Here is a 13,144-nt window from a genome sequence, read left to right as displayed (position 1 = left end):
TCTGGCCGCATCCTGTTCACAGCATCAGCTGAAACCAAAGAAAGTACAGCAACAATCTGATGATCTGATTCTGGGGGATCGTGCAGTTGTTTATGTGGCTGTTTTTGTCAAACAGGAAACATCCACAAAGAACATTAGTGAAACAGCGCAGGAGGAGAAAATGTGCAGCTTCACCCTCTAAATTATTTCTGCTTTAACTCTGGAATGATGATGTCATGAAATTAATTAAATCAAATTTCTGACCAGTAGTGTTTGTGCTGTGCTGAGTCGATTATTTACAGGCTGTCTACAGAGGAGTCTCCTTCTGCCTCATTTCAGTTTCCCAAAGTGAAAAGTCACACTCCACCAGTCCCCACCTTATCATAAATGTTTATCTACAAGTCACTGCACTACACGTCCCCTGAGCTCTGCCTGCGGTTATGACAGAGTTCACGAGCTGCACTCGTGGCTTCTGACTGTTCAAAAAAGGTGACTGACAGTCAGCTGCTTTTTTTTATTATTATGGAAGCAAAGGGCACCGCGCGAATAGCAGACGCTGAAGATTCACCACTACCAGCATGACTTTATGATGACAGAGAAAATAAATAAATACATGAAACCAGTTCCTGTTGGAAAAAGAAAGATAAAAACAGACCTTAATGGATCCTTTAAAGTCTGGATGTGAGGGAGTGTTGAAGGTGCTGGAAGTCACGATCTTTTGAACGGGACAAAGTGAAACTAAGCCGTCATCTCCAGAGGATGGACTCATCTGGGGCACCACGTCTGCAGCTTTCATGAAAAGCTGTTTTGGTAGTTATTATATACAGGACATTATCCCCAAGACATAAAAACCACATGTACAAACCTGACATCAAGTGTTTTCAAAAAAAATTGCTGACTTTGCCCAAAATAAGGTTTTAAAAAGCTTTGCTAGCTCTGGAAATAAAAAAATTAAAAAAACAAGAGTTACTGAGTGACAGTTTAAGTCTGGAGGGTTTACACTGTGTTGTGTTTCTGTAAACAGAGTTTTAATCATGAGAGGAAATAACCCAAGAGGATCTGAAATGAGCTGCAGCCATCCCTGCGACAGCCCAAAAACAGTACCAGTCACTGTTAGAGGAAATACTTTTCTTCTTGACTTTGCTGATTGAACTCGTTTTTTAGTTTGTCAAATAGAAATCTAAACATATTTGAATGCTGGACTTCTACATTAACTAAGAAAGTGATTTTTACAGGAAAGTATTTAGGACAAAACAGAGAATTACAGAGTTACTCAGACTTAAATGAAGGAAGAGGAAATACACAGATGTAAACAGGCTCAAGTTAATGACATAATTTCCCCATTTTTACTTCAATCAGAGAAAAAAGGCCCCAGAGGAAATAAGACCAAACAAACAAACCCTTCACTCTGTTACTTGTGATGCGTGAGGCTCTCATTTTATTTCTGTGATCAGATCAACAACAATAAATATCATAAAAGTATGTCACAACAAACAAAGGAGAAATATAAAAACATGGTACAGAGAAATGAACATGTTCAAATGCATACATACGAATACACAGAAAATATGTATCATCTCCTAATTTGAGCCACATAACATAAGAAAACATAACAAAAAACAGAGTGAGGCTCCATTTCCCTCCACAGGCTTTCATACCTCGATCTTCCTTCAAATTCCTGATACGACCTCGTGTCCTGCTCACTTTCATTTATTCAGGTTTTAGTTTTGAACATCCGTCCATCTTCTTCCACTTTTATTTTGCTCATTGCACTGTCCCTTTTGATCTTCAAATATCCTTTGTATGACAGTGGATATTTACAATGGACTCGGCTCATCACTCAGAGTCAGATTGGATCCACAACATTTGTACTGACGGTGGTGTGATCAGTGGTGGGTAACAAAACAAAAAACAACAAGTGAAACATTAACATTGAGTACACTAGTCAAAGACATAAATTCTGAAAAGGCCTGAGAACGGATCAATAAAAATCAGAAACCTCTGGACTGTTTTCAGAGCAGCTGCTGCTTTTAGATCTCAGAGGAAGTCCCTCTCTGACCTCTGCCACAGAGCGCTCTGCAGCCTCACCACACACCTCAAACGTACAAATGACAAACAAATTAGATTTTAAACCAACCGGAACTTCACGACTGAGCAGTGTACTGATGAGTTTCAACACCTTCAGGCAGCACAACAGGCGAGGATGCAGATCAGGAGAAAGGACGAGATCCTGAGGCATCAGAACAGGAAACGAGCCAAACTGTCAGGGCTGAAAGCACCAACTGACTCAGATTGTGTTAAAACGTCTTCAGATTGAAAATCCTCTCTATTCACCTGATTAATGCTCATGTGAAGTCCTGAAAATGAAAAACGCTGAAAGATCAACTGTGTATTTTGCACAGAGGAACAAGAACAAGATGTCATGATGGAAGTCTAAAAACAGCCACGCCCGAGGTGGAGATCTGAACTTGAGATCAGCTGAATTTAAATCACTGATAAGGTTTCTGATATTTACAGATCCAACTCAGAACTTTCCACAACTCATATAATAACACAATAAAACCATTATGATAATGGTTTTTATATTTTATTAAATAAATATTATGGGTATACTATAATCACATATTAGATTACATTGAGTCATTATTTCTAATGGGGGCGATGGACAGAAAGCAGGAAGGTGGCTGATTGGCTGCAGTTGCCACAAACAGAAATAAATCAAGTGTTTAAAAGTGCAAAATAAAAACTTAAAGTTAATAAAGTGCTTAACTCACTGAGAAAACTTGCTAACCGTGCTACTGTGGCCCCATCTTAATGCCCCGTCTAATCAGAGCTTACATAAACTGATCTACTCTACGTCTGTCTCCTCCACCTCTCTACCTGCTAAAAGCTCCACTACGCTCACCTGCTGTTCTCACGGTAAAATCAAGCTCTGCAGAAAAATGCACAGAATAAAGTTAAACTTAAAAGAAAAAAGAAGAAAAATAAACAGATTTAAAGTCTATAAAAAGCTTGTTGCAGCCACAGTATTGATGTAATGTTACTTTTAATGGTTGTTGGGAGAAAATGACTCCCGAATGTGACTCAAGATCAGAGGAGCGGTGCATCGAACCCTTGTTGCTGTGAGTTGAGTGCTGTCAACAGACGCTCTGTTTATGCTGTCTGCTTGCTAAATAACAATGCTTCACACATCGTCTCAAACATTTCAGATCAACTGTTTAACATTTCAGGTGGATGTTCATAAGAGTTGCCGCGTGTTGATGATTTCCATTTTCGGATGAAAAATACTGCAACACAAACGCCAACAATAAGACAACTTACAACTGCAACAATAATGATAATTAAATCATGCGTGTCCTTGTGTTCTACAGTCGGATCTCCTGAAGAGAAAAACAAAAACAAAACAGGTGAGAGGCCTGAGGTATGCTGACAGCATTTCTTTTACACTGAAATACGCCTGGCAGTTAGCAGAGGTCATAACGTCCAACAGTGACGTAACTGTCAGAAAAGTAATAAAAGTATCGGCAGGCGCTTGGATCATAAACACTGAGCACATCACTGTGCTCATGTTTCAGAAACCAACGCTTTTATTTTTTCTCTCAAACACTTGCATGTGTATTAGGTAAAGTACCTTAAAGGTACCTTTAAAAAAAAACCCTCAACAGCGAGCAACAGAACGAAATATAAACTTAAATATAAATATATACTTCTAAATTCTTCAGTTTTCAGGCCCCTCTTCTGTGGAACCAGCTTCCAGTTTGGATTTGGGAGCCAGACACTATCTCTGCTTTCAAGATTAGGCTTAAAACTTTCCTTTTTGCTAAAGCATATAGTTAGGGCTGGACCAGGTGACCCTGAATCCTCCCTCAGTAATGCACAATAGACATAGGCTGTTGGGGGATTCCCATCATGCATTGAGTTTTTCCTTTCCAGTCACCTTTCTCACTCACTATGTGTTAATAGACCTCTCTGCACTGAATCATATCTGTTATTAACCTCTGTCTCTCTTCCACAGCATGTCTTTATCCTGTCTTCCTTCTCTCACCCCAACCGGTCGCAGCAGATGGCCCCGCCCCTCCCTGAGCCTGGTTCTGCCGGAGGTTTCTTCCTGTTAAAAGGGAGTTTTTCCTTCCCACTGTTGCCAAAGTGCTGCTCATAGGGGTTCATATGATTGTTGGGTTTTTCTCTGTATCTATGAAGCGCCTTGAGGCGACTTTTGTTGTGATTTGGCGCTATATAAATAAAATTGAATTGAATTGAAATACATTTTCCTCACAGAAAGAAAAAAAGCAGGGGCGCACCCAAAGAGCAGAGTGCAGGGTGACACTGCACCACATGAAATCTGAAACTTTAGTTCATTATTTTACACTTTTAGTTGTAAGTCTACTGATATATATTGCTGGATTAATATAGATAAAACCACCGAGCAGCATAACTGAATAAAATTTCCATTTTATACATTAAAAGGATGCACATATTAATGCTACAACAACTATGATCCAGTCATATCATGCATATTTTTCTGCATTATAATTTACTCTGCCATAGGCACTCTACAACATCAAACTCAGTTTAAACAGTTCTCATGTCCGACATCTGTGCCAGCCTCAGAGCCTCTGGCTATCAGCTCTTTGCCTTTTTCTCGGTTCACTGCGCCACCACCTTCAAAACTCTAAGACAGTCAAAGAAGTAAAATGCACTCGGCTGGTATAATCACACACAGGAAAATGAGCAATAACAGATGTCTGAATGAAAATAAAACGGGGCCAATAAACAACTACGTCAGATCAGATTTATCACCACTCACACGCCACTGCAGGAAGCATCAGCATATGTCAGGTAACACAAGTAGAAAGATCATGTTAACTGCAGACTGCAGTGATCTTTCAAACCACGTCAAGTTCGTGGAAAGTAGACCAAAAAAGATAAATAAATCCTCTGCAGTGGCAAAAGTTGGGGCTTTTTGTGTCTCTTTTTCCTTTTCTTTTGTTTTTGAAATCAAATGGTGGAAAATAACAAGCATGGTCTTCTGTTTTTACCACGCATGGACAGACAATGCTTCCCTCAGAGAACATCTGTGGGGGTGCAAAAAGCCAGCGTCACAGTTCACAGACACAAAAAGCTCTTTTGTGCTTAGCAGTGCAGTGAGGGCTGCACTTTGGCTCTGCATGTCCCTACAAGTCAGAAGAAGAATAAGTAGTAAAGTGAACCTCTCAACTCACCAGAGTCTATGACTGTGAGGTCGATGGACTGCCTGGACTCACTCTGAACTCTCTGACCGCTGCTGAGATCACTGGTTATAATCCGACACTCATATGTTCCTGTATCGTTGATGTTGACGTTCTTCAGAATCACAGAAACGTCTCCGTTTTTCATAGACGGGTGTTTCAGCTCCACTCGGCCTTTAAAACGCTCGTGCTGGTAGCTTTCATATGAGCGCCGGTTTCGGTAGAAGAAGACGTATCCGTCTGACTTAATCTCAGGTATGCTCCACTCTAACAGGGTGATATTTACACCACTGGGATCCTGACAGTGAAGAGTGACATCTTGTCTAGGCCTCACTTTTATCTCTGTGTGACCAAAGACAAAAGAAAAAAAGAACAAACATTGATAAGATGTTGCGATCCATTTCTTTACGACATATTGTGTAGAAATGCTGGCGTAACTCCTCCTGTACAGTTCTTTTTTTTTCAGTAGACGAGCATATCAAGAGACATCTGACAGAAACTATTTGGATCGAGGAAGTCTTAAGAAAACATCAGTGGATTAATCAAAGTAATGGATTCCTGCAGCTCGACATATTTCCAAAACAAGGCCAGGGACCAAAGAGAAATATGATTTTTTTTTTTTTTTTAATTTCCTCTTGATGATGCACTTTCACACACAGTGACAAATGTCCTTGATAGATGTAGGCCAGAGGCTGTTATGGGCCTACTTTTCTGTTGCTTGTTGGGGAAAGCGTCCTCCATAAATGCGCATGCGTCACCTGCTCGTGTGAATGCACAAGAAGAGAAAAGAATAAAAGCAAACTCATCCTCCTCAGTGGTTATTAACCTACCCATGTGTTCATTTACAGAAAAGAGGCTGCAAAAGCTACCGACTTAGATTACAGCACTCGATGTTTGTTTGTGTCTGTCTGGGTTATTTAAGATCACCTCAAGGGATCAAAAACCTTCTTGAAATCTTGAAATGCCTTGAGTAACAAGCTCTTCTCCAGGAAAACCAGACTTTCATCATACGGTACAAAGTGTTATGGATCAGACTTTGTGGCTATTTTAAAAGAATATTTCCTTAAAATAACACATTAATTTCCTCATGCTGTTCTGAATCGCTCAACTCTGTTGACTGTTACCACATGTGTAGCTAAGAACCCACAATGACACAGATTTGTAAATAAGAATAAAATAGAATAGAATAGAATAGACCTTTATTCTCATTGGACATGCACATTGAAATTGTGGGTGTGCCATGCCAACTGGGCAAGTATAAAGTGTAAATAGTGAGAGTGCAGGATCAAATAACAAACATGGGGAGTGTGTACAAAGCAAGAGAAAGGTCACGGATTAGCGAACAGGTTGTGAAGTCTCTTTTATTTCACGTGGCACACTCAGTTCCTTTACAGGAAAATGAGGATTGGTAGAGCCTAAATTAAGAGTTTCCTTTTCTTTGCTTCCTTCCAACTTAATGGTTTCATTTCTACCACTGCAGAAAACAAAAGTACAACATTGTGGACCTGACAGATTACTTGCACATACGCTGATGTTACACTTGTATGAACAAACTATAAACCTATGTCTGGGAGCTATGACGCCAAATGCAATAAGATGTGATAGAGTTGTAACACATGAGGTCATTTTCTGGGTTCATGAAGAAATGTCTGCAATTACACCAGTAAACTTTTGATATGTTATAAAAAAATTCATAGTGACATCATACCTATAACATAGTGCACGCAACATACTGGGGAAAACAAAGGTGGGACACCACCGGGAGGCAAAAATTCTGATAACTGCATATTTCTTGTGCAGCTGATGTATCAGTAATCTAAATATGTTGACAATCTGACAACTTAAAACTACTGTGTCGTGTTTATGCACACTGACTGTGTGCAAGTACAACGCAAGAAGTATGTCCTGAGAAAGGTTTAATCCCTGAGAGGGAGACAAAAAACTCCCAAAAACAAACACAACAAGATCAGCAAGATGCGACTTGACTAATTATAGTATCTTATCATAAGCATCTACCGACAGACACGCTAGTTAAACAGAAGAATGGAGCCAGCCCTTGTGACTTAGAGAAGATGTGGCAAGTTTTTAAATGAGATTAAATCCACATACTCAACTCTGCTGCTCTGTGTAGTTCAGCAGTTTTGTTAATGTAATTTTCCCAGTCTTTTCTTTTCTTTTAGTTCCAGTAAGATAGCGGTGGGGGAACTCCAGACAAGATTAAAGACCTGGCAAATAACAATCTCTGTCTCCAGCTCCGGAGATTTCCTCCGCCTGTATACTCCCACGAGAGCACTGGGATCAATTGCTCTTGGTGGAATCATAGGTTACGGCTAAAGACCAGAGGTCCTCTGGAACAATCTCCCCCAAGCTATCCCACTGCAAACACGCTGCTATTAATGTTTACATTTAAACAGCTGTTAAAACGTGCTCTAAAAAATTGTGAGTCACAGCATTTGTCAGACTGCCAGCAGTTTTTTTTTTAAATTTTATTTTTAGCTACTCACCTTCTAATGCCACAGTCTCAAAAGTCAGAAGAAGAAGAAGAAGGATGTGAGACATTTCTGTTGAATAACTCACAACTGACCCTCCTGAAGCTGCTGGAAACTCGATTTGTGTAAATCTGGTGTCGTGCCAAAAGCAGTCTGAGGCAAGGGGCAGTCTGCTGCGTTCAGGGACACACCCACCTGAACTACATCAGCCGTCACAGCGTGCTTTTAACTCTGAAGCTGCATTCAATGTTTCTCTCTCCTGTTTTTGTTGTTTTTGTAGGAGAAAGCGCAAAGTGAACACGGGAAAGTGCCTCGAGCCCACATTCATGACACCCTAAAATGATCCTTATTTAGGTTTTGTTTAATTGTTTTTTTTAAATTTATTATTCCACTGTAGATGCTGTAGAAATAATATCTGCTTTCCGTCTGTGTATTTTTGTAAATATCTTGTGTAATGACAATGAACCTTATTGAATCTTCAGTGTGAATCAGTAACCAGCATCAACATTTAGACAACAAAGTTAACTTAGCATGGTTCAAACAGAGCTCACTGGTTGCCCTCTGGTGTTCGCCAGCGGTCACTGCAGGTTTAATTCTTACTCGGACGGAAGTGACGGACAAGGTAAGCGACTCATGTTGACGCCGGAGATTTTGGCGGAAAATTAAAGCGAATGGTAGTTTAGAATTGAACAAATTCCTTTAAGCTTCAGTATTACCAAATACACTTATCAATTGTCTTTATTTATTTTAATTGTGTGTCTTTAATTATTACCTAAACATTTCTATGTGCTACAAAATAGACATAATTGTAAATGTGCTGAGGTGAAATTATACTTTCAATAATATTACCACTACAGACGGTGGTTAACAGGCTGATTAAATTAATCTATGCTGATCAGCTAGCTAAAAGTCTTTACTTTAGCAGCCCAAATCAGAGGCTAACATTAGCATTTGTTAGCGTCAGCTAGGAAACTAGGGTTAGTGTAACTTTGCCTGAAACTCTTTAAAGAGTAAAGTAGAGCTAAGTGTGGCTCAATTTTGAATACAGTTTGGTGCCATTTACAATTAAGAAATACAGATAGTTTCTCTCTTTACTCTTAAAGTTAACAAATATGTTTTTTATATTTATCAACCTAAAGAAAATAAACATTTAGTCTGACTTGATGTTACAATTAAAAAAGTGTTTGTGTTTTTATCTGAAGAGTTTGTAAATATCTGGTTTCAACTGTATATTTGATGATGTTGGTGTTTGGCTTGATTGTCAGCACAGAGAGGGAGAGAGAGGAACAGAGAGGGAGAGAGAGCAGGTGAGACACACATGTTAGTCAAATGGTTGTTTACCAAAAGTAATCATATCATAGGTACTCATGTATCTCGTACCTAGTGTTTCTTTTTAGGTTTGTTATTTTTCAAATTCTATATTTATTCAGTTTTGCAGGCTTGTTCGCACAACAAGGCTAAATAATTATATAAACTTTTCTCAATCTAAATAGTGGACTTTGGTAGAATTAAAAAATAAGTGTAGTGCAGGTCTATGATGATTTTTAGTGCTACTATCATCTAGTTCTGATTCTGGTTCTGTTTTGGTTAAATCCTAAATAGTCCTGATTTTGAACTGTTGTAGTCCTGTTTTAATTCCGGATCAGTTCTGGGTCTGGTTGAATTGGGGTTTAGTCCCTGTGTCTTGATGCAGCCCTGATTTTGTTCTGCCTTGCTGCTTAATTAAAAAACTAGTTTAAGGTGTCCTGCACATGTGATATATATTTTTCCCTATATGAAGTCATTCTTTTTTGAACAAAACTCAAAACAGAGCCAATTATTCTTTCCGTCATTTCTAACCCCCCCCCCCCCCCCCCCCCCCCCCCCCCTCCCCAAATCCCTCTGGCTTGTACAGGGAGGAGAGGGGAGAGACGGACAGCAGGCGGCACCAAATAACCAACTCTGCTTGCTGCTGCTGCTGTGCTGAAGTCTCACACACAATCTGTCGAAAGGGGAGGGGAGCTGGCTGCTTCCACAGGGCACATTTCATTCATAATATTGTCGATCCGAGCCAATTATGTATTAATTATTTTTCTAAAAACATAAACACTGATCAGAAAATGACTGTCAGCACTTCTCACTTCATTTGTGGGACTTGTGGGCCTCAGGCTTTAAATGCAGTAATATGTAGGCCTGCTGCTGCTGCCTCTCTCTTACTAGGTCAGTTAATATCAGCAGATATATATATATATATATATATATATATATATATATATATATATATATATATATTAGCAGTGAAGTTGACTAAAGTGCTTTCCAATAATAAACAGAGATAACAGTTAAAAGCCATACATTAAGCAGAGAAATAAATTAATGTAAAATAAATACACAAATGAAAAAGAAGATAAAAATTTAATATTAAAACATAAATAAAATAGACAAAATCTACAATGAATAAAATTAACAAAATAAAAAGATTAAGAGTGACCAACAGCTGACTAAAACTGACTACAAACTGACTCTGGTACTACTCCTAAAAAGCCTTTGAAAAAAAGTGTGTTTTTAAAAGTGATTTAAACATTTCAAGTGTTGGGGCCAGTGTAATATGGAGGGGCAGTTTATTCCATAATTTGGGGGCCACAACAGCAAAAGCTTGGTCCCCCAGTTGTTTCAGTCTAAACAAGGGGACAGCAAGGGGTGACTGGTCAGTTGATCTAAGCGACCTTTGTGGAGTGTACAGGTGTAGAAGGTCTGACAGGTAAATAGGAGCCAGGCCATTTAAAACGTTAAAAGCAAAAAATAAAATTTTTAAATGAATTCTAAAACGGACAGGCAACAGGAGTAAAGAGGCAAGAACAGGGGTAATGTGCTCACGTTTGCGTAACCCTGTGAATAGGCGAGCAGCAGCATTCTGGACCATTTGCAAGTGTGATAGTGAAGCCTGATCAATACCAATATAAAGTCCATTACAATAATCAAGGCGAGTGGTCACAAATGCGTGTGAGACTCTCTCCAAGTCACAAAAAGAAATAAAAGGTTTTACTTAGAGCTGCCTCAGCTGAAAAAACTATTTCTCACCACTGATCTGTTCGTCCATTTTAAGAGCAACACAGAGATTCATATGTTACTATGTATTAATATATCACTGATGGGACATGAGGCCTGCTGAAGGCAGTCAAACTGAGGCCAGACTCAAGGTGATGAAAACCATCACTTGTTGAGCAAACTGAAGCTCTTCTGCTGCCACCTACTGGCTCTTATTCATCTGTGACTTTTTACACAGTGCATACACTCACTGGCCACAATTTTAGACACACCTGCTAGGTCTGCTATGTGAATCTCACAGAGAACATTGTGCAGTGCATGAACTGTTATTTGTTCTTCATTATTAAAATGAATGTTAGAAATAAACAGCAGCTTTTTTTGTGACACTCTGCTCTAAATACGGAGTATGAACTGTACAACATGATGGGATTCCTCCATCCTTTACACCAGTTTACTGTCCTGTCAGATTCTTAGTTCAGCCAAGAGCTGCACACTTGTTTTATTGTCTGCGCCTGACCTCAGTTATTGGAGCGCTTCAGTGCCGCTCGACAGCAGAGTAAGACCATTTTTAGATAGTGGTTGGTTAATTTTTGTTGTCTGTAGATGTTACAGCAATGTAGCTATTTAAACTATTTGTTTTGAATTTAGCAGTTACTGATTCTTTTTAATTAAAGCAACTGGAAATACTTGTTTTTGTGTAGTTTATAAACACACGTGGGTTCATCTACAGACACATTTGGGTTAAAATAAAGATTATTCATAGTCATTTCTACAATAATAAACACGTTGAACCTACAAGAGCAGAAAATATTAATCAATTGCCCAAAGTTTGAGCATTTTCCACGAAAAATCCACAATTTAAAAAACACTGAAACTCAAACCTTGACAGGACCATCATACAAACACAGAGGAGAGTGTAAATCATGACAGAAACCATGAACAGGAGCAGGTTTCACACACACCAGATTCAAACAGGATAAAAGTCAAACACAACACTGGTGCAGTTATTTTTAGCAATATGCTTGCAGTATATTTTATGAAGTTTAGCTGCTACTTCTGATACTACATCTTTGGAATTCTGCTTCATGGCTCATTACTTAACGTAAAACTAAAGGTCACAGAGGAGTTGATCGAAAATTCTCATAAATAGAAAATCTGTTCAAACATGTAATACTGATTGTTTTTTTATTGTATTAAAGTGATTATAGAAAGACTAATAAAACAAGTATTATTGATGTACACAATTCATTGTATGCCTAATTGAATTTTATATTATCATTATTATTTTATTGTTTCCTTTACAAAACATGTTACACAAAAATTACACGTAATCACAGGACACTTGCGGTCTAACAATGACATTGTTTCAACCCTCTTCCTGATGTACTCGTTGATGTTCTTGTCCCATCCTGGACTGTGGTACTGACACTCACTAGTCCCAGGCCTCTTTTCTTTTGCTTAGCATGCAGCCTCAGGGTGCTGGACTTGGGGTGAAACCCTCCATGCATGGTCAGTAGTGATGGGAATTCCAGCTCTTTTAAGAGAACCGGCTCCCAAGTGGCCCTTCAGGTTGTTTTGTTGCTTTAATTAATTTATTATCAACAACAATATAAAATTATGCACAAAATGAACTACTTAATGAATCTGTGTTGTGTGTTGTGGCCTCTCTTTCTGTCCCACATCTCAGGTCTCTATGTTCTGTCTCCGCAGTCTGATAAGTTTACATGTCTGGAGTTCAGTCCATGTGTTTCCTGTTTTACTTTGAAGGTCTGTGTTTCATGTCACTGCATTCAGTTTTGCTTTCCCCTATCTTGTTATGCCCAATTAATCCCAGCCATGTCTCCCTCCTGTTTCCTGTTCCCTGATCACTCCCTCTGTGTATATAAACTCTGTGTTTTCTTCTGTTGTCTGTCGTGTTGTCTGCTCATAATGTGTGTTTTCCTCTGTGCTCAGTGGTCCTAGGTTTCTAGTTTTTTGTTTGTTTGTTTTGCAAGTGTAATGTTTATTGAGTGTTTTCATTGCAACTGCAATAAAGCAGCCTCTTTGAGTTTACTTCCTCGTCTGAGCGTCCTGCATTTTGGGTCCTACTTCCTGCCTGCCACAGTGGAACATGCCACAATGCAGAGCTGGAATGGGACAAAAAAAAAAAATAGACCTGGCCATTTTGACTAGAGACCGGCCCACCAGGTATTATAGGAAAAGCCATAAAGTCTTTGAAAACAAACGCTGTTGTGAAAGTGATGTGCACTGTCTTATTGATATATATGTATCAATCCAATAAAATGAAACCTTGCATTTAAATCTATTTTCCTTTTTATTCTGACTCACAGTAAAATAGCAGCAGAATGGTGGCACAGTGACAGTCCCGAGTTTGATTCCACCACCTGGCTGGGGTCTTTCTGTGTGGAGTTTGCATGTTCT

General features: G+C 39.0%; 1 protein-coding gene and 1 long non-coding RNA gene across 3 annotated transcripts in view; both read right to left on the bottom strand.

Annotated features, from left to right (window-relative positions):
• Window positions 1-13,144, bottom strand: part of LOC143412400 (uncharacterized) — a 95,196-nt gene that overhangs the window by 35,658 nt on the left and 46,394 nt on the right. The gene's annotated exons all lie outside the window — the stretch shown is intronic.
• On the bottom strand, window positions 1,382-7,870 carry LOC106676923 (coxsackievirus and adenovirus receptor homolog). 2 transcript variants are annotated; one of them, XM_014414462.4, is made up of 3 exons: window positions 7,712-7,870; window positions 5,202-5,549; window positions 1,382-1,850 (listed from the first exon to the last, which is right to left on the bottom strand). In XM_014414462.4, exons 1-3 carry the CDS (start codon window positions 7,764-7,766, stop codon window positions 1,816-1,818), a joined length of 438 nt encoding a protein of 145 aa, XP_014269948.3. In that variant the 5' UTR covers window positions 7,767-7,870; the 3' UTR covers window positions 1,382-1,815. The 2 variants fall into 2 exon arrangements, with proteins under 2 accessions (XP_014269948.3, XP_014269947.3); XM_014414461.4 differs by having other exon boundaries at window positions 1,382-3,359; window positions 7,712-7,866.

Source organism: Maylandia zebra, unplaced genomic scaffold (assembly GCF_041146795.1).
Source record: "Maylandia zebra isolate NMK-2024a unplaced genomic scaffold, Mzebra_GT3a scaffold02, whole genome shotgun sequence".
Lineage (NCBI taxonomy): Eukaryota > Metazoa > Chordata > Actinopteri > Cichliformes > Cichlidae > Maylandia > Maylandia zebra.
The sequence above is the reverse complement of the archived record's forward strand: the minus strand, read 5'-3'. Positions and strand labels throughout refer to the sequence as shown.